Source organism: Populus nigra, chromosome 3 (assembly GCF_951802175.1).
Source record: "Populus nigra chromosome 3, ddPopNigr1.1, whole genome shotgun sequence".
In the NCBI taxonomy this organism is placed as follows: Eukaryota; Viridiplantae; Streptophyta; class Magnoliopsida; order Malpighiales; family Salicaceae; genus Populus; species Populus nigra.
This window is the reverse complement of record NC_084854.1, coordinates 2,376,215-2,402,910: the sequence shown is the minus strand read 5'-3', so window position 1 is coordinate 2,402,910 and position 26,696 is coordinate 2,376,215. Positions and strand designations below refer to the sequence as shown.

Genomic DNA, 26,696 nt, shown 5'->3' with positions numbered 1-26,696 from the left:
CACATTATTTATGTGTGTTTTTTTTTTATTCCTACTCGAATATCCTCACATCCTTTTAAATAGTAAGACTAATCACATTCGATGTTCGTGGTTGTCCCTTTCAATAAATATATTTTCTGGGGATCCAACTTGTATTCTCATCCTTGCAGATATACCAATACTTTAACCACTAAATCAACACTTCATTGATCATTTATTGTAACATCACTTATGTGTGTTTGATAATACGATAATTTTTATAAGTGATTTTTTAAAATTTAAAATATATCAATTTTTTTTAAAATTAACATATTTAAAATATGTTTAAAAATATTAATTTAATATTTTTTAAAATAAAAATCCGCAAAACAATAACTTCTTAATGGCCTCAATCATTTGTTTTTCATTGCTAACTGCTATATTTTTTCGAGGGCTAATTACAAAATGGCTACTACTCTATTACATTGTTCACAATATTATCATGTGTCAACTCCAACCCTTAATTTTCTATTAATATTACCTAAAGATCTCAATGAAACTTTTTATACTGTTTTTTTTTAATAATTAATAAAATCATCAAATAACTCATATTCCTGACACACTTATTTTATCTATTTTAGTTTTTAAACTTGATTCTGGTAATTAATTTATAAAAAAACTTGAATTTTGATTGAGCAAATTAATATGAGTTGATAAAAAAAAATATTTTTTTAAAAATTTAGAATATTATTGTTTTGATTAAAAAAATAAAATAAAATTTCAATCAGTTAATTTAGATTATAAGTCCTTTCACCGAATTAAATCTAGATTTATTTTTACAACATTTAGCCCAAAGACAAATTATTCTATTCAACAAGGACTAATTAAGCCATTAATCCCTTTTGTTTTAAGAAACATAAAATGAAGTATATAATATGAAAATATTTATGAGAAAAGAAGATATTTTTGAAAATAAAATAATATTAAATTAAGCACGATTAACACTAGTAAAAGGATTGATTAGTTATATTGTAAAACTAAAAAGACTATTGAACTTATTTTAAAAACTAGAGGGACTAATTTTATAATTTACTCCATGACTTACTAGATAAGTCAGTCGCCCGAAGGAAATTATAAGACAACCGAATCTACGTCGTCGTTTCAACACAGCACGCATAAAGTTTCCCCTACTCCATCAACTAACTAGTCGCTTGTTCACAAAGACAGAACACATAAACAGAAGAGGAGAAGAGAAATCGAAGAAAACAAGAAAGAATGGAAGCACCAAAGACAATCGAGCATCAAATTGGAGAAGTCCATGATTCTCTTCGTTTCGGCCTTGATACCAAGAGAGGCGACATCATTGGATCTCACCCTCTTGAATCTGCCTTGCTCTCTGTAATCATTCCTTGTCTTTTCTGGATTGAAAATATGTTAATTTTGTACCATTTTTTCCCTTTTTTTGTCTGTTTAGTATATTTTATGGAATTAGTATGATAATGGGGTTTAAGGGTTTTGTCTGAATAGATTGTTGAAATTGAAGTTGGTTTCTTTATGTTTAAGAAGGTAATAATTTTAGGTTTTCTTTAGGTGGAGAAAAATCAAGAGGACATGAAGAGAATAACCCTTGCAAACGCTTATGGGGCAGCTTTTCTTGTTCAGATGGGTATCGAAAGGCAGATGCTTTCTAGGTATGTGTTTTTGACTGATTGATTCTGTGTTTAAAAAATAACCTGTCGCTGGTGACTGTTTCTTGGGTTTTTTGTGTGTGTTTTAGATAATTAAAAGAAGGTTTTTGTTTAGTTGTCAATTTGGGTTTTATTTGTATCCCCAAGCTTTTCTTTTTTTTAATCTGAAAAGTGCAATGAGATTGTGCTTTAATTTCAGACTAGGGGAAATTTAGCTTAAGTGCTTTGTTTACAGGAGCTAAGGACTTTAGATTATCAATACAAGGGCATAAAGGCTGAAATGGGATGGATCTTGCTTAACATTGCTTTGCATTTTAGTTGTTTGAAGATGCTTATCCTGTACTGATTGGATGTGAGCTTGAGGGTTGGAGACCTGAACAGTTTGCTACAGAAAGTAGCAATTAGTATGGAGTTGTTATTTTCACATATCGTTTGGTTGTTAGATGCCCACGAGGGTGTCATGGTGCTACACTTAGAGCCATATTAGGTAGGAGTGTTCAACTGTTGTAGTTTTGGGCAAGTTGTTAACGTGAATTTGGATCATCTGCACCTAAATCCTTACCGTTGGAATTTTTAATTGCTGTCTGTGGTGTCATCCTGGGATACTACTGGTTTCGAGGGGCTTATTATTAAAATCCAGGAGTATATTCTCTTGACCTATCATTACAATTAAGAATTAAGAGCAGCATTATCCACACTGTATATTGAAAAACTAAACAGGTGGATGCTGTATAGTTGTTACTATGACCACTCATGCTGAAATGGATACTTTGACACGAGGCTTGGAAGATTGCTTCTTCTGAAACTAGGTCATATAAGTTCACTCATAACTTGCACATGCGCATGTTGTATCCCAATTTTGTCCAAAATTTGCTGGGGCTTCCTCTTCTTTTGCTGTGGTTCTCCACACACACAAATGCACACATAAAATATTCAAAGTTGTACAGTTATCAGATTATGCTGCTATTTTTGCATTATTCATCTGTGTGAACTTTGCAGATTCCGGAGGCCACCAGGACCAATTCCATCTTCAATGCTTGGGCTGGAGGCTTTGACCGGAAGTTTGGAAGATTTTGGTTTTGAGGATTATCTGAATGGTAACTACTTCTATTTGCTAACCACAAAGAAAGTTATTTTCAATTTGATAGTATTTGATTATTGCTATAAAAGCTGCCTTCTCATTTTGAGTTGGTTAGATTTTGAATTCACACCTACTTTCATTTCAATAAAGTATTTGAAAAAATCATCATCCTCATTCATAATGATCAAAGGTAGGCTGATTGTCTTTCATTGGATTTTAGGGTTCTGCAGTTGATAAAACTGTCAATGATCTTTCATGTAATTTTGGGGATCCATTAATTTCATTTGCATCACATATCTTTTTCTTTTTGATAATCATTTTTGTTCTAGTACGTTAATTACACAGATTGTGTTCTCAATTTGGGGTTTCGAGGATAGATGTAATTATTTTGCACTTTAGTTAGTGTGATAGATAAATTGTAATTGGTAAAAACATTCTAAACATGGGCTGTATTTATTTTTTTGTGAACTCCTGATTTGGTCCTGGTAAATTTGGCATATGCTTTCAGATGAATTGGCATCTCACATGTGTTTTTGCTCTAACTTCTACTGATGAGTCCTTTCTGTGTTGATACTTGCAGATCCTCGTGAATCTGAAACTTTACGTCCAGTGGACATGCATAGTGGGATGGAAGTTCGTCTTGGAATATCAAAAGGACCAGCCTGCAAAAGCTTCATGTGATCTGATGAGCATTTCAGCAAAGCCTTTGATTATTTGTACTCGAGATATTTGGTTAAGACGTAGGAGTAATTTCTATAATGAATTTGGCTGTGTTAATGAACATCGAACTCTGCAATTTTATGATAATGGCTTTGTGATTTGGTACTCTTATTGATCTATTATCGCTATCAATGTTATTAGAATATCTGTTTTAGCCCGGGAAAACATAGTGAGAGTGCAAGTAATAGCAAACTTAATATTAGTGATCCAAAAACTAATTTTCCAGCAAAATCAACATATTGCATTCCATTTGAATCCTTTGAAGAACTCGCCTGCTGTTATATAATCTCTGCAGTAGCAGCTTGCCTAGCTTTCATACTTCTTCGAAATTTGAATTCATATATCTATCTATAACTAAACCTGGATGTTTCTCACCTTTTCTACAGGGATACACCATTGTTTTTCCTTTTTGAACATCAAAATCACTTTAGATCATGAAAACAAACTTTTTCAGTTTCGCTTTGAGTGTTATAATTTAAAGTTGAAATTTGTTCTCATCTTTCAATCTTTAGGTGTCACTTTAATTATGTCATATATATATATATATATATAGAAGTATGGGTTAAAGCATTATACACCTTAATAATTTCATTTCAATATGAATTTGTTGGAAATCTAGCCTATTTAGGTTTAGAAAATAGTCCTTTGTGTTTTCTTTTTTCATTTTCTGGTATATTCCTAGTTTTCAAACATGTTTCATTTGATTTCCTATTCATTATTTACTCCCCGCACAAATTGATTGGAAGGCCCATTAGAAAAGCCCATTTCCATTCAATGCCTTGCTACTAAATTAAGGCCTAGACCCAGCCCATAAAACACCAACGTTGAACTTTCCAAAAATAACTTGGCCTTTCCATTTTCTTATTTCTTTCCTTTTTTTTTTTTTTTCAAACAGTTGATACTTGATACCTTATCAACCTTAAAATAGGCTCAAATTATGCTCCCTTTGTCTTCTCTCCACTTACTCGTCTAAATTTCATTATTTTTTGCGCTTATTCCAATCATTTTTTAGAATAACCCTTTTTGGCAACTTTTCTTGTTTCTTATCTGCAAGAAATCTGGAATTTTTTTTACACTTTTTAAGCCATTAAGTTTTGATCAATCAAGTGAGCTTTTAAACAATCAAGCATTGATCTCTTTGTGTTTTTTTGGGGAAAATAGTGAACTCTTAGAGGTGGGATTTTGTTATTTTTTCTGATGGGTACTTCTGTTACTCAGTACCCATATGGAATTACTTCACCTTCTTATGTAGAATTTGGTCACAAATTGGAGATTTCAAGCTCTAGTTTTCCTTATAAGGTGGAATTATCAAGATTAAACTTGTATCCTAGTTCTGTTTCCACCACAAACTCCAAGGTATGTGAGTAAAGCTTGTGTCTTTATAATAATATTGCACAATTGATTAGTCAATTTTTTAGGAAAGAAATGAAACGAAACCCCCTGTTGAGCATATTGTAATGTGACGGAGAGAAGGAGATAATATAACTTATGTGCTAGTGGCAATTTTGTAAATAAGGTAGTTTTGTTTTGAAAATTTTGATTACCTTCAATGGCTAATTGTATGGATTTAAGCAAACTGGATAAGTGTAATTTATAGAATAGATGATTGAAAGAATTTGATGATCAGTGAGCTTGTTTGTTTATATATGATATTGGTTTGCATTCTATGGAGCCACACCTAGGAAACTAGTGATCCTTCTCGTATTCCATTTAGTGTTGGTCATGGACAAGTTTACTACATGTATCCAGGATGATGTTCCTAGGTGGATGCTACATGTAAAGATTTTTACGGTAAAGCATGAATATCTGTAAGAGTTAAGGTTTAGAATCATGTCGGTTTTTTTCTTGATACAGGTGCGTGTTAGACGAATATGTGCTCTACCTGATATCGATGATATATTTTCTGATCTTATTGCTACACCATTACTTGACGTGGTTGAAAATCCTATCCACTTGAAGAATTTAACCATTAAGGTTAGTTCATGAACTTTCTGCATTTACCATACATCTTTCACGCTATTAATACTTCAGCTTATTGACTCGTTGAGGATTGATATATGCAGGAACTGAAACTATTAGCTAGTGAAATACGATCAGAGTTGTCTTCCATAATGTCAAAGACACAAAATGACTTTAAGGCCAGTTTGGCAGTGGTTGAACTGACAGTTGCAATACACCATGTTTTTCATGCTCCAGTGGACAAGATACTGTGGGATGTTGGGGAACAAGTAAGATTCGCAGCTGATTCCTTTCTTTATAGAGGACTGTGTAGTCATCAAAGAGCAGAAGATAGCGTGCTTAGTGCGGTTTGTTTGTTCCTTTGTGTTGTGCATCCCTATAGAAGTGTTACTAGCATGATTATTTTCTTTTCTAAATATTTTTTGGAGTGGGGGTGGACTGGGGATTTGTTGATGTTACTGGCTGGGCAGAGTCTGAACCAAAGAATATTTCAAAACAACTGGCCTTTTGTATATGGAAATGGTTAGTTTTGAGTGACCATGTGGTCCACTTTTTAAGTCAGTTCCTTGTTCTTTGTCGGCAGACATATGCACATAAAATTCTCACTGGAAGGAGATCTCTTATGCATACGCTAAGACAAAAGGATGGTCTTTCTGGATATACATCCCGGTCTGAGAGTGAATATGACCCGTTTGGAGCAGGACATGGATGCAACAGTATTTCTGCTGGAATTGGTAAAATGCCGTGCTATCAGCTTCTTATGCTTTTCTTAATTTTTTTGCTCACTTGCCTGAATGAGCACCCTGTCCAGAAGTTCTTGCACTGTATTTCACATATCCACCGTGATTAAATCTTTTTTGCCTGTGCTTATACCCTGGTAATATATTAGTATGTGTGCTATCCTGCCAACCAATGAGATCACCTGTCCAAGTTTGGGCTGTTAACTATAGCTCATAAATTGTTGTTATCTCCAAATCAAGTTGTAAAACTCTTGCTTAAATGCTTCAGAATTGCTATCAGAATCAAACCTAAAAAATGGAATTTGATTAGTTTATCACCAGGCATGGCAATTGCTCGTGATATTAAAGGGAAGCGGGAACGTATTGTTACAGTCATTGGCAATGGCACAACCATGGCTGGTCAGGTCTATGAAGCAATGGGTAATGCAGGCTATTTGGACTCAAATATGATTGTGATTTTAAATGACAGCCGACACTCTTTACACCCCAAGATTGAAGAGGGCTCCAAGACTTCAATCACTGCCTTTTCTAGTACACTAAGCAAGCTCCAGTCAAGTAAATCATTCCGGAGGCTCAGAGAAGTTGCGAAGGTACTTTCAGCAGTTTTCTATTTGCCTACATGACTAAGCTTGTATTAGGACCATTATCTGACTAGCTTGGTTAGGGAGAATGGAAAATTTCTATAATTGAGAATACATTTTTTTGAGGTAATTTAGAAATCTCTATTGCAATAAGTAGCACAATAAAATTCACCATCAGATTTAATATCTTGTCCTGACTTAGTGCTTTATTGTTTTCATTAAATTGAATGCTCTTTTTTTTTCTCCTCTTTTTTCCTTATCAAGGGTGTTACCAAGAGGATAGGTATGCATGAATTAGCAGCTAAAGTTGATGAGTATGCACGTGGTATGATGGGTCCTCTGGGATCAACTCTCTTCGAAGAACTTGGATTGTACTACATAGGCCCTGTTGATGGGCACAATATTGGAGAATTGGTTTGTGTTTTACAAGAAGTGTCATCTCTGGATTCAATGGGTCCTGTCTTGATACATGTAATAACTGAAGAAAATCAGTGTACAGAATATAAACAACCTAGTGAGGCAATGGAGAACCAGCAGGAAGGTATGTTGAGTTCTTATACTTCAATCAACATTGAGTTTTCATAGTGACTATCAATTCTGTGCATTTATGCTTCGTTCAGGATCAGGCCTTAGCTGAGAAAAGGAAATTTGAATTCTGGTCTTCATTTTTAAGTTTTAAGAACCCAGGACTGGTTATTTGCTCTACAGATTATTAAGTATAGGTGATAATTTTAATTCTAAATTAATGCATATATATTCTTTAAGTTGCAGATTGCTTCAAATGTTCATGTCTAGGCCAGGCTAAGATTTATTTATTTATTTATTTTTGATAGTTGAAGATTATCATTGATCAAAATGAAACTAAAGTAGGAACCCGTCCTGCTTAAAGAGCCATGCTATCAACAAATGTACAAATTCTATCAGAACAAGAACTAAAACTAGTTTAAGAGATCACTTATCAGTTCTGAAGAAACAGAAGAACTGCCACGTGCTACACAAATCAGCGTGCTTACAGCTTTCAATTGCCTCTTTCAGAATTCTGGATTTATGCAACCTGTTATGAACAAAACAAATAATAAGGCTTGTCATGTCTAAGCTTTATCTTGTATATGCTTTTAGCTGCCAACTAATCAATGATTAAGATGCTGTGCAACAGTGCAAGTTTTATGAATATCCATCTGTGAGATGTGACATGTGTCCACAAGTACCTCTAGTTTTTATGTTTGGAGTATGAGGTACCCATTTGTGTTGAGGCTCAGTTTGTGCTATGTTTACTTAGCCACTAGCATGTCTGGTCATCCTCTTTGAAATATCAGACAGGCAGGACATCTTGTAGCTGACTGTTCAAACCCAAAATTTTAAACTTTTATTTAATTTTCTCTGGTGAGTGATGCAAATGGACAGACTCTTATTAGTGTTTGTATTTTTAATTCGTTATATAACCATGGGGCTGAATTGTTTCATAACAGATGTAAATTTGTTTGTGTGAGTTTACTTGAAAGACATTTCTCCCATGTGTATTAATTGTAGATGCCAAATTACCTCCCCTCACCATGGCTGAGTGACCATCCACAGTTCTGTTTTGGCTTTAGTGTAATTTTTTCTTTTTTAATTCATCAAGTTCCATTCTAATAGTTTTTCCATTTTTGCAGGTTCATTTGATTCCAATGAATTACTATATAGTATGCATGCTCGAACATACAGTGATTGCTTTGTCGAGGCTCTGATCATGGAAGCAGAGAAAGACAAAGATATTGTGATTGTTCATGCAGGAATGGAAATGGATCCATCATTTCAACTATTTCGGGAAAGATTTCCAGACAGATTTTTTGACTTGGGAATGGCTGAGCAACATGCAGTTACATTTTCAGCTGGCTTGTCATGCGGGGGGTTAAAGCCATTTTGCATAATTCCTTCTGCTTTTATGCAGAGAGCTTATGATCAGGTCTATCTCTCTCTGCTTGTGTCTGAAATTCTGTGTGTGCTTGCGTGCATGCAAGTGTGCCATGAATACTGTAGAATCAGATCCTGCCAGATTTTCATTTTAAGCTAGTAAGATTTGTAATTCTTGTTGATTCTTCAAGGGAAATAGGATAGCGTGATGTCAAGTTTTGGAAAAATAATTGTAAAATTAATTGCAGGAAAAATCTTAATTTCTCTAGAATGTTGCTCTGTGGCTTCTCCAGGTGGTCCATGATGTAGATAGGCAGAGGATTCCAGTTCGTTTTGTTATTACAAGTGCGGGACTGGTAGGATCTGATGGTCCAACTATGTGTGGAGCATTCGATATAACATTCATGTCATGCTTACCAAACATGATTGTTATGGCACCATCAGATGAGGATGAGCTTGTGGACATGGTGGCTACTGCAGTCCATTCTGATGATCACCCAATTTGCTTTCGGTATCCAAGGGGTGCCATTGTTGGAACTGATCATTATACACGTAGTGGTATTCCCATTGAGGTAATCCTTTTAATATGCCGTACTTGTTTACTTTCCCTTGCTTTTGATATCAGCCTTCCTAGAATGATTTTAGTTTTGATGCTCAGAAAAAGTGTATTAGCTTTCCTAAAATGATTTTAGTTTTGATGCTCAGAAAAAGCGTACTAGTTTTTGCTAATGACTGTTCAAAAAAAAAAAGTTATAAAAAAAAGAGCTAGAACTGATGTTTTGTCATGCCCTCTATAATTTGTGACAAGATAATTAATGCATCTTAGGAAAATTGATTCACTATTCACAGCTTATCTGTCCACAATGGTGTTCAGTTAATTTACTTGGCATGGTTCAGAATTTCTCTGATATTATTGATTAAGCCTTTTTCAAGTTTTCTTTTAATTTTCAGAACTTTATTGATTTTAGTTTTGATGCTCAGAAAAAGCGTACTAGTTTTTGCTAATGACTGTTCAAAAAAAAAAAGTTATAAAAAAAAGAGCTAGAACTGATGTTTTGTCATGCCCTCTATAATTTGTGACAAGATAATTAATGCATCTTAGGAAAATTGATTCACTATTCACAGCTTATCTGTCCACAATGGTGTTCAGTTAATTTACTTGGCATGGTTCAGAATTTCTCTGATATTATTGATTAAGCCTTTTTCAAGTTTTCTTTTAATTTTCAGAACTTCATTATAACTGCTGATTCCCATGACTTCCACAAGTTTTTTTGGGTCACTCTTTTTTGTATAATATTAGTGAATGAGCACAGAGTGTTCTTATGCACCCACACCCTGTTTGACTACTGTTTATGTGGAGCAGATTGGAAAGGGAAAAATTCTTATAGAGGGTAAAGATGTTGCTTTGCTTGGGTATGGGGAAATGGTTCAGAACTGCCTCAGAGCTCGGGCCCTTCTTTCGAAACTTGGCATTGAGGTAACTGTTGCTGATGCAAGATTTTGCAAACCACTGGACATGAAGCTTCTCAGACAGTTGTGTGAAAACCATGCCTTTCTGGTCACAGTTGAGGAAGGTTCTATTGGAGGATTTGGATCCCATGTTTCACAGTTCATTGCCCTTGATGGACAGCTTGATGGAAGAACTAAGGTAATAATTTCACACGGACAGATAATATCAATAGTTTGTTTTTACTAGGGAGAGATGTATCATATGCTTCCTGGAATACAAACACTGCCGTTGGAGTAATTTTTGAGCTGCAGACGATATTGATTGATGTCAATTCATTACTGATGCCTATATATGATTATGATAGGCTCTTATTTAGAAACTGAATACTGCATTAAACTAATTCTTTCCTAAAAGCAATTTTTTCCTGTATGACTTCTTCAGTGGCGACCAATTGTTTTACCAGACAAATACATCGAACATGCATTGCCAAAGGAACAGCTCGCTCTTGCTGGGCTGACTGGACATCATATCGCTGCAACAGTGCTAAGACTGCTTGGTCGCACCCGTGAAGCTCTGCTCTTAATGTGCTAAAAATCTTCTCCCTCCTGCACTGTCAGAAGCAATGCTCTTGCCGAACCTGCCTTGGAAAAGAGGGCTGAAAACAGAAGAAGCCCAAGATGACTTCAAGCATGCACAGGTCTTTTTGTAATTTCTTGTTAGTTTACAGGTTTTGATGTAAAATTAGATTTTCTATTGTATAAACTTGTAAACCGACAGATGAAAATATATGCTTGTAACCTTCAGAGCAGCTGTCACTGCATTTATCTTGATCTCAGTTTTCTCTCCTCCACATTTCTTTCTTCCATGAAACACATCCATGCATGGTAACAAAGTAAAGGTCTGACCTATCTGTGAAATAATTCCTAAGGGTTCGCACAAAAATGAAGCACAAGCACCAATGCACGTCACCCTGTTTACTATTTGCGGGAATTCCTACCCTAGGAGAGCCAAATATTATCATTTATCATTATTCAGTGCATTCAGTGTTCTTCAGTTCCCTTCATTTTTTGTGGGGTTTACAAGAGCCTTTTTCTTTCCTTTTTTGGTAATATAAACAACATTTCAATTATACCCAATCATGAAAATGCAAAACCAGCCTGGTAGAGTTGTCCTTCCGTTAAAAGCAGCATGGTACCACAGACATGAACCATGGCTTAGCTTTGAGCATCGATACAATGCCAACGGCCGCAAGAGCCATTGGATTTGAATAGACAAGCAGATCTAATGATCGTGATGGTCATCGGTATTGTGCTCCTTCTGAAGGGCCGACATGGGTTTGTAGCCTTTCCATTTATAGTTTCTTGAAGAAGCAAAGCCAAGATCATAAAACTTAATTGAGGCAGACGATTCTTCTAATCTACCTCGAAAGCTACAGCAACCAGACTACCTGTATACAGTAACTTTTCAAGATTTGCCATGTTCAGCTGTTAATGGCATATGAATTCATGCTAAATGCCAGCCAGTGGGTGACAGGTTAGGTTTACTTGAAGGTACCATGCTTCTCTAGATGTGGCAGCTCACCCTCCAAACACAGAAACTCGTAGTACAACAACTACACTGGAGGTAGAAAATCTACGCTGAGAGGGGGGATGAAGATATTGAGATCAAACAATAATTCAAAAGTTATATATTAAAGAATAAATTGTAAGATTTTCCATTCTAATTAAAAACCGCATAGAAAAGTAGAAATGAGTTTTTTTTTTTTTTTTTTGTAGAGAGCGGTAGCCTTGGTTTGCAGCTTTTTAGGCTGTGTTTGGTTAGTATTTCAAGATAAAAAAAATATATAATAAAAAACAAAACATTTTTGGTCAGAAAAAAGAGATGAAGAAACAATTTTTGAGTGAATTTCTTATATTTTCAAAATAAAAATAACAAGAATCAGACGTGTAAGTATTAGGTTGAAAGTCCAGCAATGGTCTCTTGTTTTGTCTGTGCTACGTCTGGACCCCTTGTCATTGTATACGTCTATGCATGGGATTGCATGTGCTTTGATAATCATATTCATTCGTGTGTGTCTGTGTGTGTGTCTATATATATATATATATATATATATATATTATATGCTTTATAGGACCCTCTGTTTCCTCGTCGTTTCTCTAGCAGATGGAAATATATATAATATATTAAAACACATTTAACTACACACAAAAAAAAAACACATTTAACTAGAATTACAGAATTGAAATGACTCTCATTTATAATTTTAGCAGTGAATATTTTTTTTTAAGTATTTTATCTTTTTAAAAGATATTACAGCTCCTTAGATAAATTTAAAAATCAACCTAAATAAATTAAAAAAACCTGAAAATAACGAAAAAATAATAAAAAAACTAGGAAAAATAAAATTATTAGCATAATATTTAATTTTCTAAACCAAATAAAAAATTGATAAGAAAAATTTTTTTCCTTGAAAACTAAGAAAAATAATTTCTCCTAACTAGGATCGATTACGTGTTATACTAAAAAACTTTCAGCTCCTTCTATTTCTTTGTATATTGTTTTTTTTAATTCTTTTTAAATTTTATTTTTTTTCTTTTTTAGTTTCATCTTCAAATTTTTTTTAACAATAATCTAGGATATCTTTAAATTGATCAAATCAACTAAATTACGTTAAGATAATTCACATATGGTTTAATTTTAAACTCGAGCTAAATATATAAGAATTTGATTCGAGATTTTTTTTTATCGATTTCATCATTTTTTTCCTTAATGTTTTTTTATCGGTTGACCAGATTACATTGAAATTGATCAAATCGACAAGTCACGTCGAAATAATTTCTATATTTAATTTTAAACATAAACTAAATAAAAAAACTAAATATAAAGATTTTTTTTCCTTTTAGTTTCATCCTTGAATTTTTTTTTTTACATTTTATTTATGTAAGTTACAAAATCAAATTGTCTCCAAAAACCCATTTCAACGACCTCTGAAATTTCCATTTTTTTTTTTATCAATGATTCATTTTCACATAGTTTCATGAACCTTCCTCTCTTCATGCATGCCATGCCATGCCATGAAACCACTTAAATGAACTACTTGCACCAAATTATTAGAGCCAATGAGGCGAGAACACGTAAGCAACTTCCCCGATTCTGTAGGACCCACAAATAGGTAGCCCCCCACAAAAGTCTCCTAGGTTTTGAACAAAAAAAAAAAAAAACCTTCCTTTCTTCCCTTCCTGTCACATCTCCATAATTTTCTCTCTCTTTCTCTAGAGAGAGGGAAAAGGTTTCGAGTTTTTGAGGGACAAAATTTATGAGGCCAGGTTGCCAATATCTCCGGTCACCTCCACCTCTCTTCTTCGTCCGGCACCAGCACTTTCCTTCATTTTCTTCATTTTTGACTTCTTTAATAGGTAAAAATGGCTTACTATATATCATTTTTTCATGCATTCTTGGTTCTTACAAAAGAATTTGGATATCAAGATGGATGCATTTTTGCATGCATGGCCTTAATGAGTATATTGTTTTCGTCACCATGTTGAAAATTCTCTTCTTAAAGTTAAAAAAATATATATTATATAGGTGCATTAAATGACAGTGAATTCGGGTTTTTTTTAGCTCTTTTTGAGAATGAATTCGAGGATGAAAGAACGGGAGTGATTTGAAGATTTTTAATTTTTTTTCCCTCTCATTTCTAGATATATTCTTATATTTTTGTAGAAAATGCAACATATATTGCAATGATGGGTCTTTCTCTTTAGCTTGATATGGTAATTTGTTTTAGATTAATTTATATATATATGTTCAACTGATTTTTTTTTATATATATATAGAAGGTTGATGAACCTAACCTTGGCTGCTTGTTTTTTGCATTAGAAAATGGAGAACATGAAGAGGCCATTCAAGGGAATAACAAATGATGTGAGAGGGAGAATAGGATGTTATAAGGATGATTGGATTAGTGGACTGTGTTCAGGCTTCAGAATATTGGCTCCAACTTTTTACATCTTCTTTGCTTCTGCCCTTCCTGTGATTGCCTTTGGAGAGCAATTAAGTAGAGACACAGGTAATTATTCTCTTGATTTTTTTTTGTCAAATTGGAAGAATTTTAAAAGATAGAATCGAAAGGGTCAAGACCAATATTTAGCCAATAATTGTAGCATGTGTATGTGCTTGGGATAGTTAAGGTATATGATGCATGTGTTGTGATGGTAATGAAGATTGTGTTTGTTTTATGTTAGATGGAAGCTTGAGTACTGTGGAAACCTTAGCTTCTACTGCTATTTGTGGAATAATCCACTCGGTTTTCGGTGGACAGCCATTGTTGGTTCTAGGGGTTGCAGAACCTACTGTTATAATGTACACTTATCTGTACACTTTCAGTAAAGGAAGGGAAGAGTTGGGGAAGAAATTATACCTAGCTTGGGCTGGTTGGTAAGGAGTTGATTAAAAAAAAAAAAAACTTGTTTCAGAAATTTTAGAGTTCTTGAATATGCATATGTGTTGTCATTGATTCATTGTTCTTTTACTGTTTTTACAGGGTTTGTGTCTGGACAGCACTCCTACTAGTTCTTATTGCAATTTTTAATGCTGCTACCATCATCTCTAAATTTACAAGAATAGCAGGGGAGCTTTTTGGCATGTTGATTGCAGTCCTTTTCATTCAAGAGGCTGTTAGGGTACTGGTTTGTGATTGTTCTTTTTGTGGTAGATTTTGCTGTATAATGGGGTTGACCCTGTTAATTTTTTAACTGCAGGGAGTGATAAGTGAATTCAATATTCCTAAAGATGAAAATCCAAAACTGGAGAAGCACCAATTCCAGTGGCTGTATGCAAATGGATTGCTTTCTGTAATCTTCTCATTCGGTGTGCTGTTCACTTCCCTTAAAAGCCGAAGGGCAAGAACATGGCGATATGGCACAGGTCATGAGCTAAAGTTTGGTGTGTGGTTGATTAACAGTAAACATTTTGTTTAGATAAGTTTAGTTTTCTTAATCTTTTATTCCATTCTTGCAGGGTGGCTCCGAGGTTTTATTGCAGACTATGGAGTTCCCCTTATGGTCTTGTTGTGGACAGCATTGTCGTATGCCGGACATGGCAAAGTTCCTTCTGGGGTTCCTAGGAGAGTTCATGTTCCACTTCTATGGGATTCTGAATCACTGGAACATTGGACAGTAATCAATGTAATAATCAGCTGCATTATTAGTTCCATTGGATAGTTTAATTTCTGAGGATATTTTGAAATGTTAGTTTTTCAGTCTGCACTCTGCAGGATTCTTTTTCTCAGGTTTCTATGGGATGCTTGACAGAACAATTATTAATTTGTCCTAGTCTCTGGCTAAAATTTTAATACAGATTTAACAGTATCGGTCTGATTTATAATAATGTGCTGCACACACTCAAATTGCAGGACATGCTGAAGGTTCCTCTGACATACATCTTTGCGGCCTTAATACCAGCTGTTATGATAGCTGGATTATACTTTTTTGACCACAGTGTAGCTTCACAGATGGCCCAACAGAAAGAGTTTAATCTCAAAAACCCATCTGCTTACCATTATGATGTCTTTTTGCTTGGTTTAATGGTACGTGATGCGTGAGACAGTTTCTTCTTTGTAAATTGGATGTTTAGCTTCTGTAGCTCCTTGCCATTATATTTGGCTTACTTGCTGCCTGTTTTCACGAGTTCAGACTTTGATTTGTGGGTTGCTTGGGCTCCCTCCTTCGAATGGTGTCCTCCCCCAGTCCCCCATGCACACCAAGAGTCTTGCAGTTCTCAGGAGGCAGGTATGGTGCAACTTCTGAGGACATTTTCCTGTTACATGTTAGTATCAAGTTAAATTTGTTTAGATTCTTAGATTTTATGAGCTTGATCTGCAGTTGATTCGAAAGAAAATGGTAAAGAGAGCAAAGGAATGCATAGGCCGGAAGGCAAGCAATTTGGAAATTTATGGAAGCATGCAAGCTGTGTTTTTGGAAATGGATGCGTCTTCACCTGTAAGTGCTCAAGGCTTGTTAGTTTATTTATAGCCTACTAGTGTTTGGAAATCTGCTAGTATGCAAGTGCGTTTCTTTCTAAATTTGACAGGAATATTTCTGCAGGATGTTTCAGTACATAAGGAGTTGGAGGACTTTAAGCAGGCTGTAATGAAAGCTGCTGAAGGATGGGATGATAAGAACAAATTCGATCCTGAGAAACACATTGATGCTTATTTGCCTGTGAGAGTCAATGAACAAAGAATGAGCAACCTGTTACAGTCAACCCTTGTTGGGGCATCAATGTGTGCTTTGCCTCTGATAAAAAGAATACCTACATCAGTTTTATGGGGATACTTTGCCTACATGGCCATTGATAGTCTTCCAGGGAATCAGTTCTGGGAAAGGATGTTGTTGCTCTTCGTCACACCTAGCCGGCGTTACAAGTAAGTTACACAACTTCAAATTGGTAGAAAAATCATGGTGAATAATAAGTAGTGCTTTTCTAACTCCATGATAATGATATGAGAAACACATCTTAGTTCTAAGAAGTTTTGATTTCTCCGTCCATAGCAATCAAACACATCTTCGTTCTAAGAATTCTTTTCAACATATCAATCGACGGTGACAATGTATAACAAGTGCTAAGTGAAAAAAGACTTTATATGAAGAACAAAGTGGGATGATTCTAAATTTCTATAAATCTTAGATACTTACCAGCTACTTACCGGATGATGATGTATTCGATCCTGCATTATCTATAAATCATAGCATCGCATCATTGTACTAACTTCTTATCTTACTGTATGTTCCTTTGGGCAGAGTCTTGGAAGGTTTACACGCTTCATTTGTAGAGCTGGTGCCGTTCAAGCAAATTGCTATCTTCACAATCTTCCAACTTGTCTACTTTTTGATCTGTTTTGGAGTGACATGGATACCCATAGCTGGAATATTGTTCCCGCTACCATTCTTCATTCTTATTGGCATAAGGCAGCGCATCCTGCCCAAGCTATTTGATCCTGACCACCTTCAAGAACTGGATGCTGATGAGTATGAAGAAATGACCGGTGCTAAACCACGAAGCCTTTCACTCAGGGTACGGTCTTCTAAATCCTTCTATAAATGCTCGATTAGTCTATGGACAATATAATGCTAATCGCTTTAGTATCTACGAAAATGAAGAATATGCTATGTCTACTAGACTACCACTTTGTTTTCTGTTAATAACAAAGCCTTGAATGCAAAATTGGGCTGAGGATAATTTTGCTTGGTATTCTAGCTTAGTTTGAACCACAATCTATTTTGAACGATGTCATAGAAAATAATCATATTCATGATAACTTGGTGCAGGAAAGAGAACCACCTGATGTAGGGTCTGATGGGGGTGCGGATGATTTCTATGATGCTGAGATACTTGATGAGATGACAACCAACAGAGGCGAGTTGAAGCTTAGAACTTCAGGCCTCAAAGAAGAGAGATTACATCAGGCAAGAAATACTCATCTCCTTTGTCCTTAAGTGTTGTTCTTTTTCCAGAAGTATCCATGTGATTCATGCTATAATGGTGTATGATTTGGTATGCTTGACAGTCCGTCCACAGGAATCAGGATGATGTTTGAATACAATAAGCGCCTCGACAACAATTAGGATATGCTACAGGTTCATACCAACGAGGATAGTTACTATGATCCTCTATTTGACCTGAAGAAGATGAAACACAAGGCCCTTTTGAGCAACAGTGTCGAAAAGAGAGTGCCAGAAAGAACAAGGTTAATGAAGAAGCTTTATACATGGCTCATGATTGCTTGCTCACATATTTGATACCGCGAAAAATAGTTTGAGAGGGAAGGAGACATGGGAGAAATGAGATACTCTTAGGAATACAGAAACCTTCGTATGTTATTCCTAACTAAGTTAGTGAAGTTCTCATTATTAGTACTATTGTTATTTCTTTTTTACTCTTCTTTAAATAGGAAAACAGATTGATTATTAGAAAATTTTGAAATCTTTCATATTTTTGTTGGTCACTTTCCATTACAAGTAGTTTTTCCCAATTTGCAGAATCACATTAAGCTGAAGAAGAAGAATACATTTTAACAAAGATATACAATGGCCTGACCTTTCTAGATTCTCACTTTGTATTCTCATTGCCATCAGTTAAACCTCTACAGAACCTTGAAGCTGTTTTGACAAGGAGATTAATGACATCTTGACTCGGTGTATAACGAAAGAAAGACCCTAAATTATGGAGAAAACTCTAAATTAAAAAGTTAATAATCAATCTTAATTGTTTTGAAAATAAGCTAAAACTGATATAACTAATTAAAGCCAAATCAAATTAAAACTTGGTAAAGAAATCCAAAAAAAAAATTAATGGAATGTTTGCTCATGTTCCAACTTCACGCCATTCATGCTAACTAGTGAGATGCTTGTGAGGACTTATTAGAAGAAGCTTTCTGTTTTTGGCTGTTAAAACTAAAGCAAGCACTGAAACTATGCTGGTTATTAAGAATATATTGGTAGTGTCTCTGATGGTGAACCTGTAAGGGTGAAAGAAGGCTCTGGTTTAAGGGAATTCTCCCAATCAGATATTTGAGTATCCCTTTGATCACTGGGACTCGCTTATGCTGATTTCAAACCACTTCTACAGAAGATTAATGCTAGAAATCTCCATTTCCAAACAGCCAGTTCATCTTCTTTGATGATAAGTCAATTGTATTAAGAAGCTAAAAGAATGGAACTCTGCTGTGTAGCTAGGAACATCTGGTGTTCGTTGTTAAAGTTAATTTCCTTGCGGGTTGCTTGGTCCATAAATGTCAGTTGAGAAATTGAAAAATTTAGAGTGTGAGCATTCCAAATGATTGCAGTTGGAATAGGAGAAAAATTTTGAAATTGAGAGAAATCGTATGGGATCATTTGGAGCATAATAATGTATACAGGAGGAATGTCTTTCTTCGATGGAACAATTGGCATCCTTTAGGGCCCCTGACAAAGATTTGTGCTATGAAGTGATTGGTTTAAGTTCAGGACCAATTGATATCCCCAGATAACAACAGCTTTATTGCTTGGTTAGCCATCATGAATAGGCTAGCCAGACAAGCTAAGAGAGGGAGGCTTGTTGACCCTGATTGTGTTTTCTGCGAAGGAGCAATCGAAGACAGGGATCCCTTATTTTTCTCTTGTCCAGAAGTGAAGTGCATATGGAATTCCATTGTGATCTTCGGAGATATGAATCTGATTTGCAAAGACTTATTTGCAGAAGAAGAGTTTCAAAGCCACTGTGATAAGTTTTGCTTGGTGCAGCTATATTTACCTTGGATGGCAGGATACAAATAGAAGAAATCATGAGAGTAACTGCTCTAGTACTTCTACAATGATAAAGCAAATCATTCAGTCTGTCCAGTTCAGAATATTAACATTCTACATTCTGAAAGAAGCTACTGCAAATTCAAATATTGCTGATTTTTGCAGTCGGTAGAACTTCTTACTTTATGTTGCTTTTGATTGTTTGTTTCCAGGATTTTTCCTGTTTGGAAGGCTTTTGTAGTGAGGTGAGCTCTCAACCTTTTGTTTCTTTGATTATGAAAACTCTCATTCATCAACTGGCCAAGTGATTGTGGAAGATAGAATTCTTGGAATAAAAAATCATATAGAAACCTTGATTCGCAGCGATTTTATTATTGAATAATTTTTTCAATAATTTACCCTCAGAATAAGGTTACATTTCTCTTAAATAAATCTTAAATCCTAGAAATAATTAAAATTCTAATTTAAATAGAAAAATAACACAAATCGAAAATAAAACTAAAAAAATAACAAAACCCATAATAACAACTACTTCTAATCCTAATTCTAATTTCTTTAAGCTCCGTATTGCTGTTTTGCTTTTAGGTTTGGCAAGGCCAACTTTATATTTTTCTTGCAAAAAAGAAGAAGCATTAGGCTTACTCAAATACAGTATTCACTTCACAATTTAATTTTAACAATTTTTACAGGGCAGGGGTCAACAGGCTTTCCCCACATCTAAACAGTCATATATTCTTGCAGGTGACTCGCATCCCCTGATCGTACTATAGTATCATAGAACTCTCACCAGTCAGCATTGCTGCGATAATCAAAAACTCCTTTTGGTCCCTACTACCTTCACATTTCAAATGTCATGCGAACTTTTCAGATTGGGTAATGCATGATCTTCTATTTCCTATCACAGTTTCTCTATTTATACAACATGATCCGGAGGAAACTGTTGAAAAATGGAAAGAGAAAACAAGAATAAAGCAAGGAGCCATGTTTTCTCAAGTTGGATAAATAAATTGGCCCGCCTTGAATTCTGGATAGGTAATCTGAACTTCAGAATTCAGGTCAATCTGTCACATTTAGCTTTCAGTGCCGGGAACAAGAACAAGATGATCTCCATCTCTTACGAGTTCTATGTCTTCAATTTCAGCACCTTCTCTGGTTAGAATCTTGGTGGCAATGCATCCAAATTTTCTAGCACCAATATCAAGTAGTTCTTGGAATGATTTTGGTAATACAACAAGTTTTCCACCAACTTCACCCTTATCGGGACAACTGAGAGTCACTCTGGCAGGATAGTTCGAACTTGGGAAACCTGTAAAACGGGCTGGAGATGAAATCATGCCATTCTCACCTGGAAAATAGAAAATTTAACTTCATTTCAAGTAAATTTGACAAAAACTGAGACCATTTTCAAGTTTGTTTAGTAATTAAATGGTTTCTGGTTATTTTTTCAAGGACCGAGTTAATTACAAACTTTCTATTTGACTGTGTATTCTCTATTTTCTTGGATCATTCAGTCTCCCCACAACTCTGCATTCTATGCTCCCTAGTTTACCTTACATGCAATACATGGTTTCCATGTTTTACCACTAAAACTTCAAAATCCGAAAGTGATAATTATGTCTTGGTATTCAAAAAAATTCAAGGAATTGAAAACATAGAGGCATTCTTACCAGTACTAGCAACTGATATCATCCCAACAAGCGAGTTTTGGAAATTGTCTGCTCTTCTCCTTCGAGGTGGCGCCACATCATGATGCAAAGATGGAGAAAATGGAGCTATTGTAGGTTCACTATTATACTTTGCAATGGACTTCCCACCATATGGAACCGATAGATGCTTTGGAGTTGTGGGAACTGTTTTCTTATTTTCCGTCACCCAATTTTCAAACAAACCTTGAATTTCCTCTTGGCCCTGATGATCAGCCAAAGCCCTTGGTGTCCATCCATGGAGATCTGGCTTATCAACATCAGCTCCTTGGTCTAAGATGAACTTAACCATTTCGGTGTTTCCTGCGGAGATTGCAGTATGAAGTGCAGTGGTCCCACAGGCTGCGGGCAGTGTTACATCTCCACCATACTTGGCAATTTCCTCGAGCAAATCTATGTTATTTTGCTCGACAGCTGTAAGTGCAAATTGGCCCACATCACCAGAAGTTATTGCTGCACCATTTTCTGAGAGAAGTTTAATTACATTTTTATGATTCCCTTGCAGTGCTTCCCACACAGGAACATTGCCTTCTGAATCTGCATGAACAAAATCAAATTATTGTTAGATTTGTTTAAGATAAGAAGGAAATATGAGTCAAACAACTCGGTAGAGATGTTTAAGTTTGCTTATTAGCTAGAGAATACCTTTGATGTTAGGATCTGCTCCATACTCTAGAAGTAGGACTACACAGTGCTCATTCCCATTTGAAGCCGCAATATGCTGTGCATTCCATGTCCATGCGATAAAGAAATTCTTGTGAGACAATAATGTTTGAGAATAATATTCATGTCATATGTTTAAAAGAAGATCTGCACACCAGTGCTGTTCGTCCATTGTCATCCAATTCATTCGGATCTGAACCCTGTTTCAGCAACTGACGCAACAATAGATCGTCACCCCTCATTGCAGCAAAGCACAATGTAAGAGGCAAATCCATTCTTCCCTGAGTCAGCATGTGCTCTGTGTCCGTCAGAATTCCTTCCATCTCTGGAAAATTCGACTCTTTCAAATGCTGCATCGACCATAAAAGGCAATATTGCTAAGACAATCTATTCTCCTCTAATAACAACGAGTACCTAAACGGTCTTAAGTAATTAACATTTGTTAATAATTCAGGTGGTATAGGGATTCAAATTTCTGAGCTATATCAGGGAAGCACTTGGAATGGAGTATAATCTTTGGCCTATTTCAGCACAGAACCCAACATACATAATGGAAGCACTCATGTTCATGCAAAATTATGTTACAAGTACAAAAACATGAAGGATATTTTACAAGCGCAAATTGCTTTCTCCATACATTTTCTGATCTATTTTGAAAGAAAGAAGGTTTTAAATTAACCATTGATCAGGCCTTAAAATAAGCCTAGAAACATCTCACATACTTTTACTCATTCTATCAAACAATGAAAAAAGTTATGACAGCAGGTGGTTGGTTACAAAGAAATAATCAATTACTAAAGATAACTAGAATTTTGGATACTTAATGTGCTACAAACTTTGAAAATAATTAGTATTTGTTTATGTGCAGTGACAGTAGTTGAAAAAGATTGTTGTTATAACTTTTGCATACCTGAAGAAGGTTGTTCATGATTATTGTCCCATCTCCAACATTTGATTGGACAATATTTAAAAAGGCAGTTCGGTTCAAACGTAGGAGCTGACTCAACCGTTTGGTTCGAACTGTGAATAACTGTGGTCTGTAACAAAGCAGACCAATCGCACCAACAACATCTCCAGTCACCGCCTCACCAACAACCTGCAATCTTCCATTAGAAATTGAAAATTAGCAGTTTTTATGATAAGCAAGTTTTAATTATAAATTTCTAGCTCAATAAAACTGGTGAAATTGGTGGAAAGAAATCAGAAACATCTAAATCAACGAACTTGCCTGCTCTATTCCATTCCTCCGCATGATAAGTTCCTGCGAAGTAGATTTGTAAATAATTACATAAAATGTCCTCTAGAAAATGAAGATCTGCGTTCAAAATAAAGTCACACAAAGGGAAAGAAATGCTATGCCATTCAGACTCAATGGACCCCATTTAAAAGTTCCTAGAAATATATGTTCACGCCAGAGAAACATGTTAAAATCTCATATTCTTGATGTGTCATGCTTTGAAACCACATAGGACACGAAGAGGTTGGGGAAGAGAGGTTAAGTTCTTACCACAGCACCAGTAACCAATATATACAAATCTGTCGGTGCTTCATTTTGCAAAATTACATCTTCTCTGGGTGGAAAGTATTCAGCTTTCATCTCTGTGACCTTCAATATTAAACAAGTTGCAGAGTTAGAACCAAAAATCAGATATACAAATAAAGCTCGTAACCAATAGGATAGGACATAATCTTTTTTTATGAGCATGGAAACAAAGCATTTATGGCTTCTTTCACGTCAAAAACAGAAAAAAAGCTTCAATAATTCTTCCATGAACAATCTAGAAGATGAAGTAAGAGAATTACCAATTGAAAGAGCAAGTCATTTGATACCCCACGAAACAAGTACACTCTATCCACAAGTGAATAAAAGAGATAGTTAGAAATGCTTGATCGAATTGCCTTAGGAAGAGACTCAATGGTCTCTTGTTGATGCAATCCCTCCGAATCTGTTCTGAACTTCAGACTCAAATGAGCAAGCATTTGTTCTTGTAACCGAACAGGAAGGTGGTTCCTTTGTGCAAAACTTGAGACAGCTTGGATAGTATCTCTCTGAAATTCCATATAAGTGATTAAGAGAAAGATACTTCATTTAAGCAGTGTTCCAAAAACTACCAGTCTACCACTAAGCAATCAAGACACAAATTATAGGACAAGTTAATTACTCACAAACTGCCTGGTTCGAAAGGTCGCATGGACAACCAAATTGGTCATGTTTCCGATCAAATACGATGTCAGTCCAAGATCAAACATCATGTAGAACATGACGAATACCATCTCATCGTGATTAACAGCATGCAAATCACCATATCCAGTGGTAGTGAGCGTGGTTATAGACCAGTAAAGGGCTTTGACATAACGAACCCACAAGCTCTCGGTATGAAAATCTTCCCAAACGGACCCAATCCATGTTTTACTTGGATCCTTGTAATATGCAGCTATACGATAGAACAAACAACCGGCCATGTGAACCACAAATAGAGTAACCTACAATTACACCATAATCCTGATAAGACTAATATTTTTTTTTTCCTCTTCAAGAGGCTCAAATATTTTATCAAAATTACCCAAATTTAAGTTCTAATGAGTTCATACATATACTCACACATATGAGCTTCGAGAATCGAACTGCAAAGTAGTTGTACTTCCTATCCTTTTCCAATCTGATGCAACGAAAGAATGAGAACAGTGAGGAAAGCTCTTGATTTATTCAGTTGCAGCTGTATATTGAAGCTAAAGGCTGAGGATAGCATTTACCTTGAGAAAAAGAGACTAACTCGCCGGAGACGCCAGAGGCGAAGCATACTAAAGTACCCATATGACTCGAATTTATGAGGCAGTATTTCCCTGACAAGTTCAGATGGGATTGTAGAGATAACATCAAGAACCAACCAGGTTCTTGCATACCTCCAAGCAATCTTTTTTCGGTCATCAACTAATAGATAAGAATTTTTGTCAAGGTATGCAACAAAGAAGGTCAAAATAATATCAATGGCAAAAAATCCATTGACAACATTATCTGCTATGGCTAAACCCCCACTGGGTTTGCTAAGGTAACCAAATTCAAATGGAGACACCCATGCTGTGTAGAAAACTAGAAATACCAAGAAAGTAACCCAAAATCTGCAACATTAAACATTTATTGTTCAGCTACCAACAAACATGAAGAAAGGTATGACAAAATCTGCAATTAAAAAAAACCTAAGGCATTGATTATCTCAACTATACAAAAGAACACAGAGGAATGTCACAATCAAGAACAATTTCCAAACACATAATATCTCAACATTTGTGTGATACGAGATATTATTATCCTACATCGTTCACGTGTAATAATACTCATATCCATTTCACCAACAATACACTTTAGTTCACATTATATCTCATGCATTGGAAATGTGTGCCTTTATATGTCTATGAGATTTAATAATTGTAGGACCATCATGGGTTTGGATTGTTTTCCCAAAACCATGGTTTTAAATTTTTATTATCATATAAAAACTCCAAATTCCAAGCAATAACCTGTAGCGGTGGTCGAATGGAGAGACAATGAAACGACGGAGAAGGACATGGCGGTTACTACGAGCGGTGGCGCCGAGAGAAGGAAGAATCTCATCAGTAAGGCTAAAACGGCTGGCATCATCTCTTGACAATTGCTCAAATTCTTTCTCATGAATTCCATGTCCTTCTTCACTTCCTCCTGCACTTCCGTAAAAGCTTCCATTGTCTAATCCTCCCTCTTCACCACAAAATAACACCCTTTTCTTCTTCTTCATTACCATTTATACGTTTTTACTCGATTCTCAAAATCAAGAAAACTTAACCAAAAGAAGGAAAAAAAACAACCTTTTTTTTTCTCGAAAAGATATATGGGGATTTGTGCTATTTTGTTGCCGTTGTTGTTTGCATGTTCTTGTCTCTCTAGCAATTTTCTAGCTATGTGCTGTTACGTGACTGGAAATCTTTTTCTTTCAGCTGCACTTATGACGCTTGTCCCTCCATTTATAGCACAATTAAGAAAGTCGGGTTGATTCGAGACACTGTTAGGTTTCATAAAAAAAAATATAGAGTAAAGTCGATTTTAATAAAAATTCAGGTAATGACTCGGTTAATTTCATAAATTTTTTTATAAAAACACATTAATATTTTAAAATAAAATGTTACTTTGATTTTTTTAAAAAATTATTAACTCACTCGAGACATGATTCAAGCTAATTTAAAAATAATGTTTATATTTATACTAGAAAAAGTAGAGTTTATTAATGAAGCCAAATATTTTGTTTCTAAGAAATTTGATCATATATCAGATTTTTATTTTTTTTATAAAAATAACTATATAAAACCTTAAATAAACCAATATATTAAAAAAAAAGAAAATATTTTTAAAATAAACTCACTTTTCAAGGTGATTGATTTTCCTAGATTTCCATTGTCATGGATTTCCATTGCTTTATGCCATTGAGGCATCTTCAACCTCCCATCATCTACCATTGTTCACCATCAAAAGTTATACTTACACGAATTATTCCATTTACTTCAATTTTATTTTTTTTAATATCAATTATCAATTATAAATATATATTGCTATTTCTCTTATACCTTATACAAATAAGTATTCATCTCATTTTGGATGCTTTATAAAAATTAAAAAAAATAAAATAGAATTATACAATTTTTAATAAACTAATCAAAATAGAATTTTTAATAAAATACTAATCTATATAAAAATAGAAAGTTTTTAAAATCCATCAACTTTAAAATTAACATGTAGAAAATGGAATTAATCGACCAAATTCAATTACTAATTAACTTTTTTTAACTTTTTTAAAGAGTAATTTTTAATTGAAAATATATTAATATAATATTTTTTTATTTTTAATATCAGCAAATTAAAACCATTGAAAATACTTAAAAATATCAATTTAATATAAATTTTTTTTAAAAAAAAAACCAAAACTACCACAATGTCAAATAATAAT

General features: G+C 34.8%; 4 protein-coding genes across 6 annotated transcripts; 3 read left to right on the top strand and 1 right to left on the bottom strand.

Annotated features, from left to right (window-relative positions):
* The first annotated feature begins 1,109 nt into the window (after nucleotides 1–1,109).
* On the top strand, nucleotides 1,110–3,556 carry LOC133688612 (cyclin-B1-2-like). Its single transcript, XM_062108154.1, has 4 exons — nucleotides 1,110–1,356; nucleotides 1,549–1,649; nucleotides 2,646–2,743; nucleotides 3,308–3,556. The coding sequence occupies exons 1-4, from the start codon at nucleotides 1,234–1,236 to the stop codon at nucleotides 3,406–3,408; spliced, it is 423 nt and encodes a 140-aa protein (XP_061964138.1). The 5' UTR covers nucleotides 1,110–1,233; the 3' UTR covers nucleotides 3,409–3,556.
* A 783-nt stretch (nucleotides 3,557–4,339) lies between these two features.
* Nucleotides 4,340–10,920, top strand: LOC133689946 (probable 1-deoxy-D-xylulose-5-phosphate synthase, chloroplastic). The gene is made up of 10 exons (XM_062110062.1): nucleotides 4,340–4,803; nucleotides 5,302–5,421; nucleotides 5,511–5,675; nucleotides 5,990–6,140; nucleotides 6,468–6,736; nucleotides 6,992–7,268; nucleotides 8,380–8,672; nucleotides 8,914–9,192; nucleotides 9,984–10,268; nucleotides 10,512–10,920. The coding sequence occupies exons 1-10, from the start codon at nucleotides 4,645–4,647 to the stop codon at nucleotides 10,659–10,661; spliced, it is 2,148 nt and encodes a 715-aa protein (XP_061966046.1). The 5' UTR covers nucleotides 4,340–4,644; the 3' UTR covers nucleotides 10,662–10,920.
* A 3,032-nt stretch (nucleotides 10,921–13,952) lies between these two features.
* LOC133688288 (probable boron transporter 7) lies at nucleotides 13,953–17,667 on the top strand. The gene is made up of 12 exons (XM_062107723.1): nucleotides 13,953–14,139; nucleotides 14,315–14,507; nucleotides 14,614–14,752; nucleotides 14,831–14,996; nucleotides 15,090–15,256; nucleotides 15,484–15,657; nucleotides 15,764–15,859; nucleotides 15,953–16,069; nucleotides 16,175–16,494; nucleotides 16,871–17,144; nucleotides 17,399–17,536; nucleotides 17,638–17,667. Exons 1-12 carry the CDS (start codon nucleotides 13,953–13,955, stop codon nucleotides 17,665–17,667), a joined length of 2,001 nt encoding a protein of 666 aa, XP_061963707.1.
* Nucleotides 17,668–19,986: 2,319 nt separating this feature from the next.
* On the bottom strand, nucleotides 19,987–25,674 carry LOC133689128 (potassium channel AKT1). Of its 3 annotated transcripts, none has more exons than XM_062108885.1 (12): nucleotides 25,240–25,674; nucleotides 24,475–24,840; nucleotides 24,323–24,380; nucleotides 23,887–24,204; nucleotides 23,524–23,769; nucleotides 23,228–23,326; nucleotides 22,949–22,981; nucleotides 22,631–22,816; nucleotides 21,876–22,070; nucleotides 21,703–21,778; nucleotides 21,022–21,594; nucleotides 19,987–20,699 (listed from the first exon to the last, which is right to left on the bottom strand). In XM_062108885.1, the coding sequence occupies exons 1-12, from the start codon at nucleotides 25,497–25,499 to the stop codon at nucleotides 20,425–20,427; spliced, it is 2,685 nt and encodes an 894-aa protein (XP_061964869.1). In that variant the 5' UTR covers nucleotides 25,500–25,674; the 3' UTR covers nucleotides 19,987–20,424. The 3 variants fall into 3 exon arrangements, with proteins under 3 accessions (XP_061964869.1, XP_061964870.1, XP_061964871.1); XM_062108886.1 differs by having other exon boundaries at nucleotides 19,987–20,660; XM_062108887.1 differs by having other exon boundaries at nucleotides 24,475–24,652.
* Nucleotides 25,675–26,696: the final 1,022 nt, after the last annotated feature.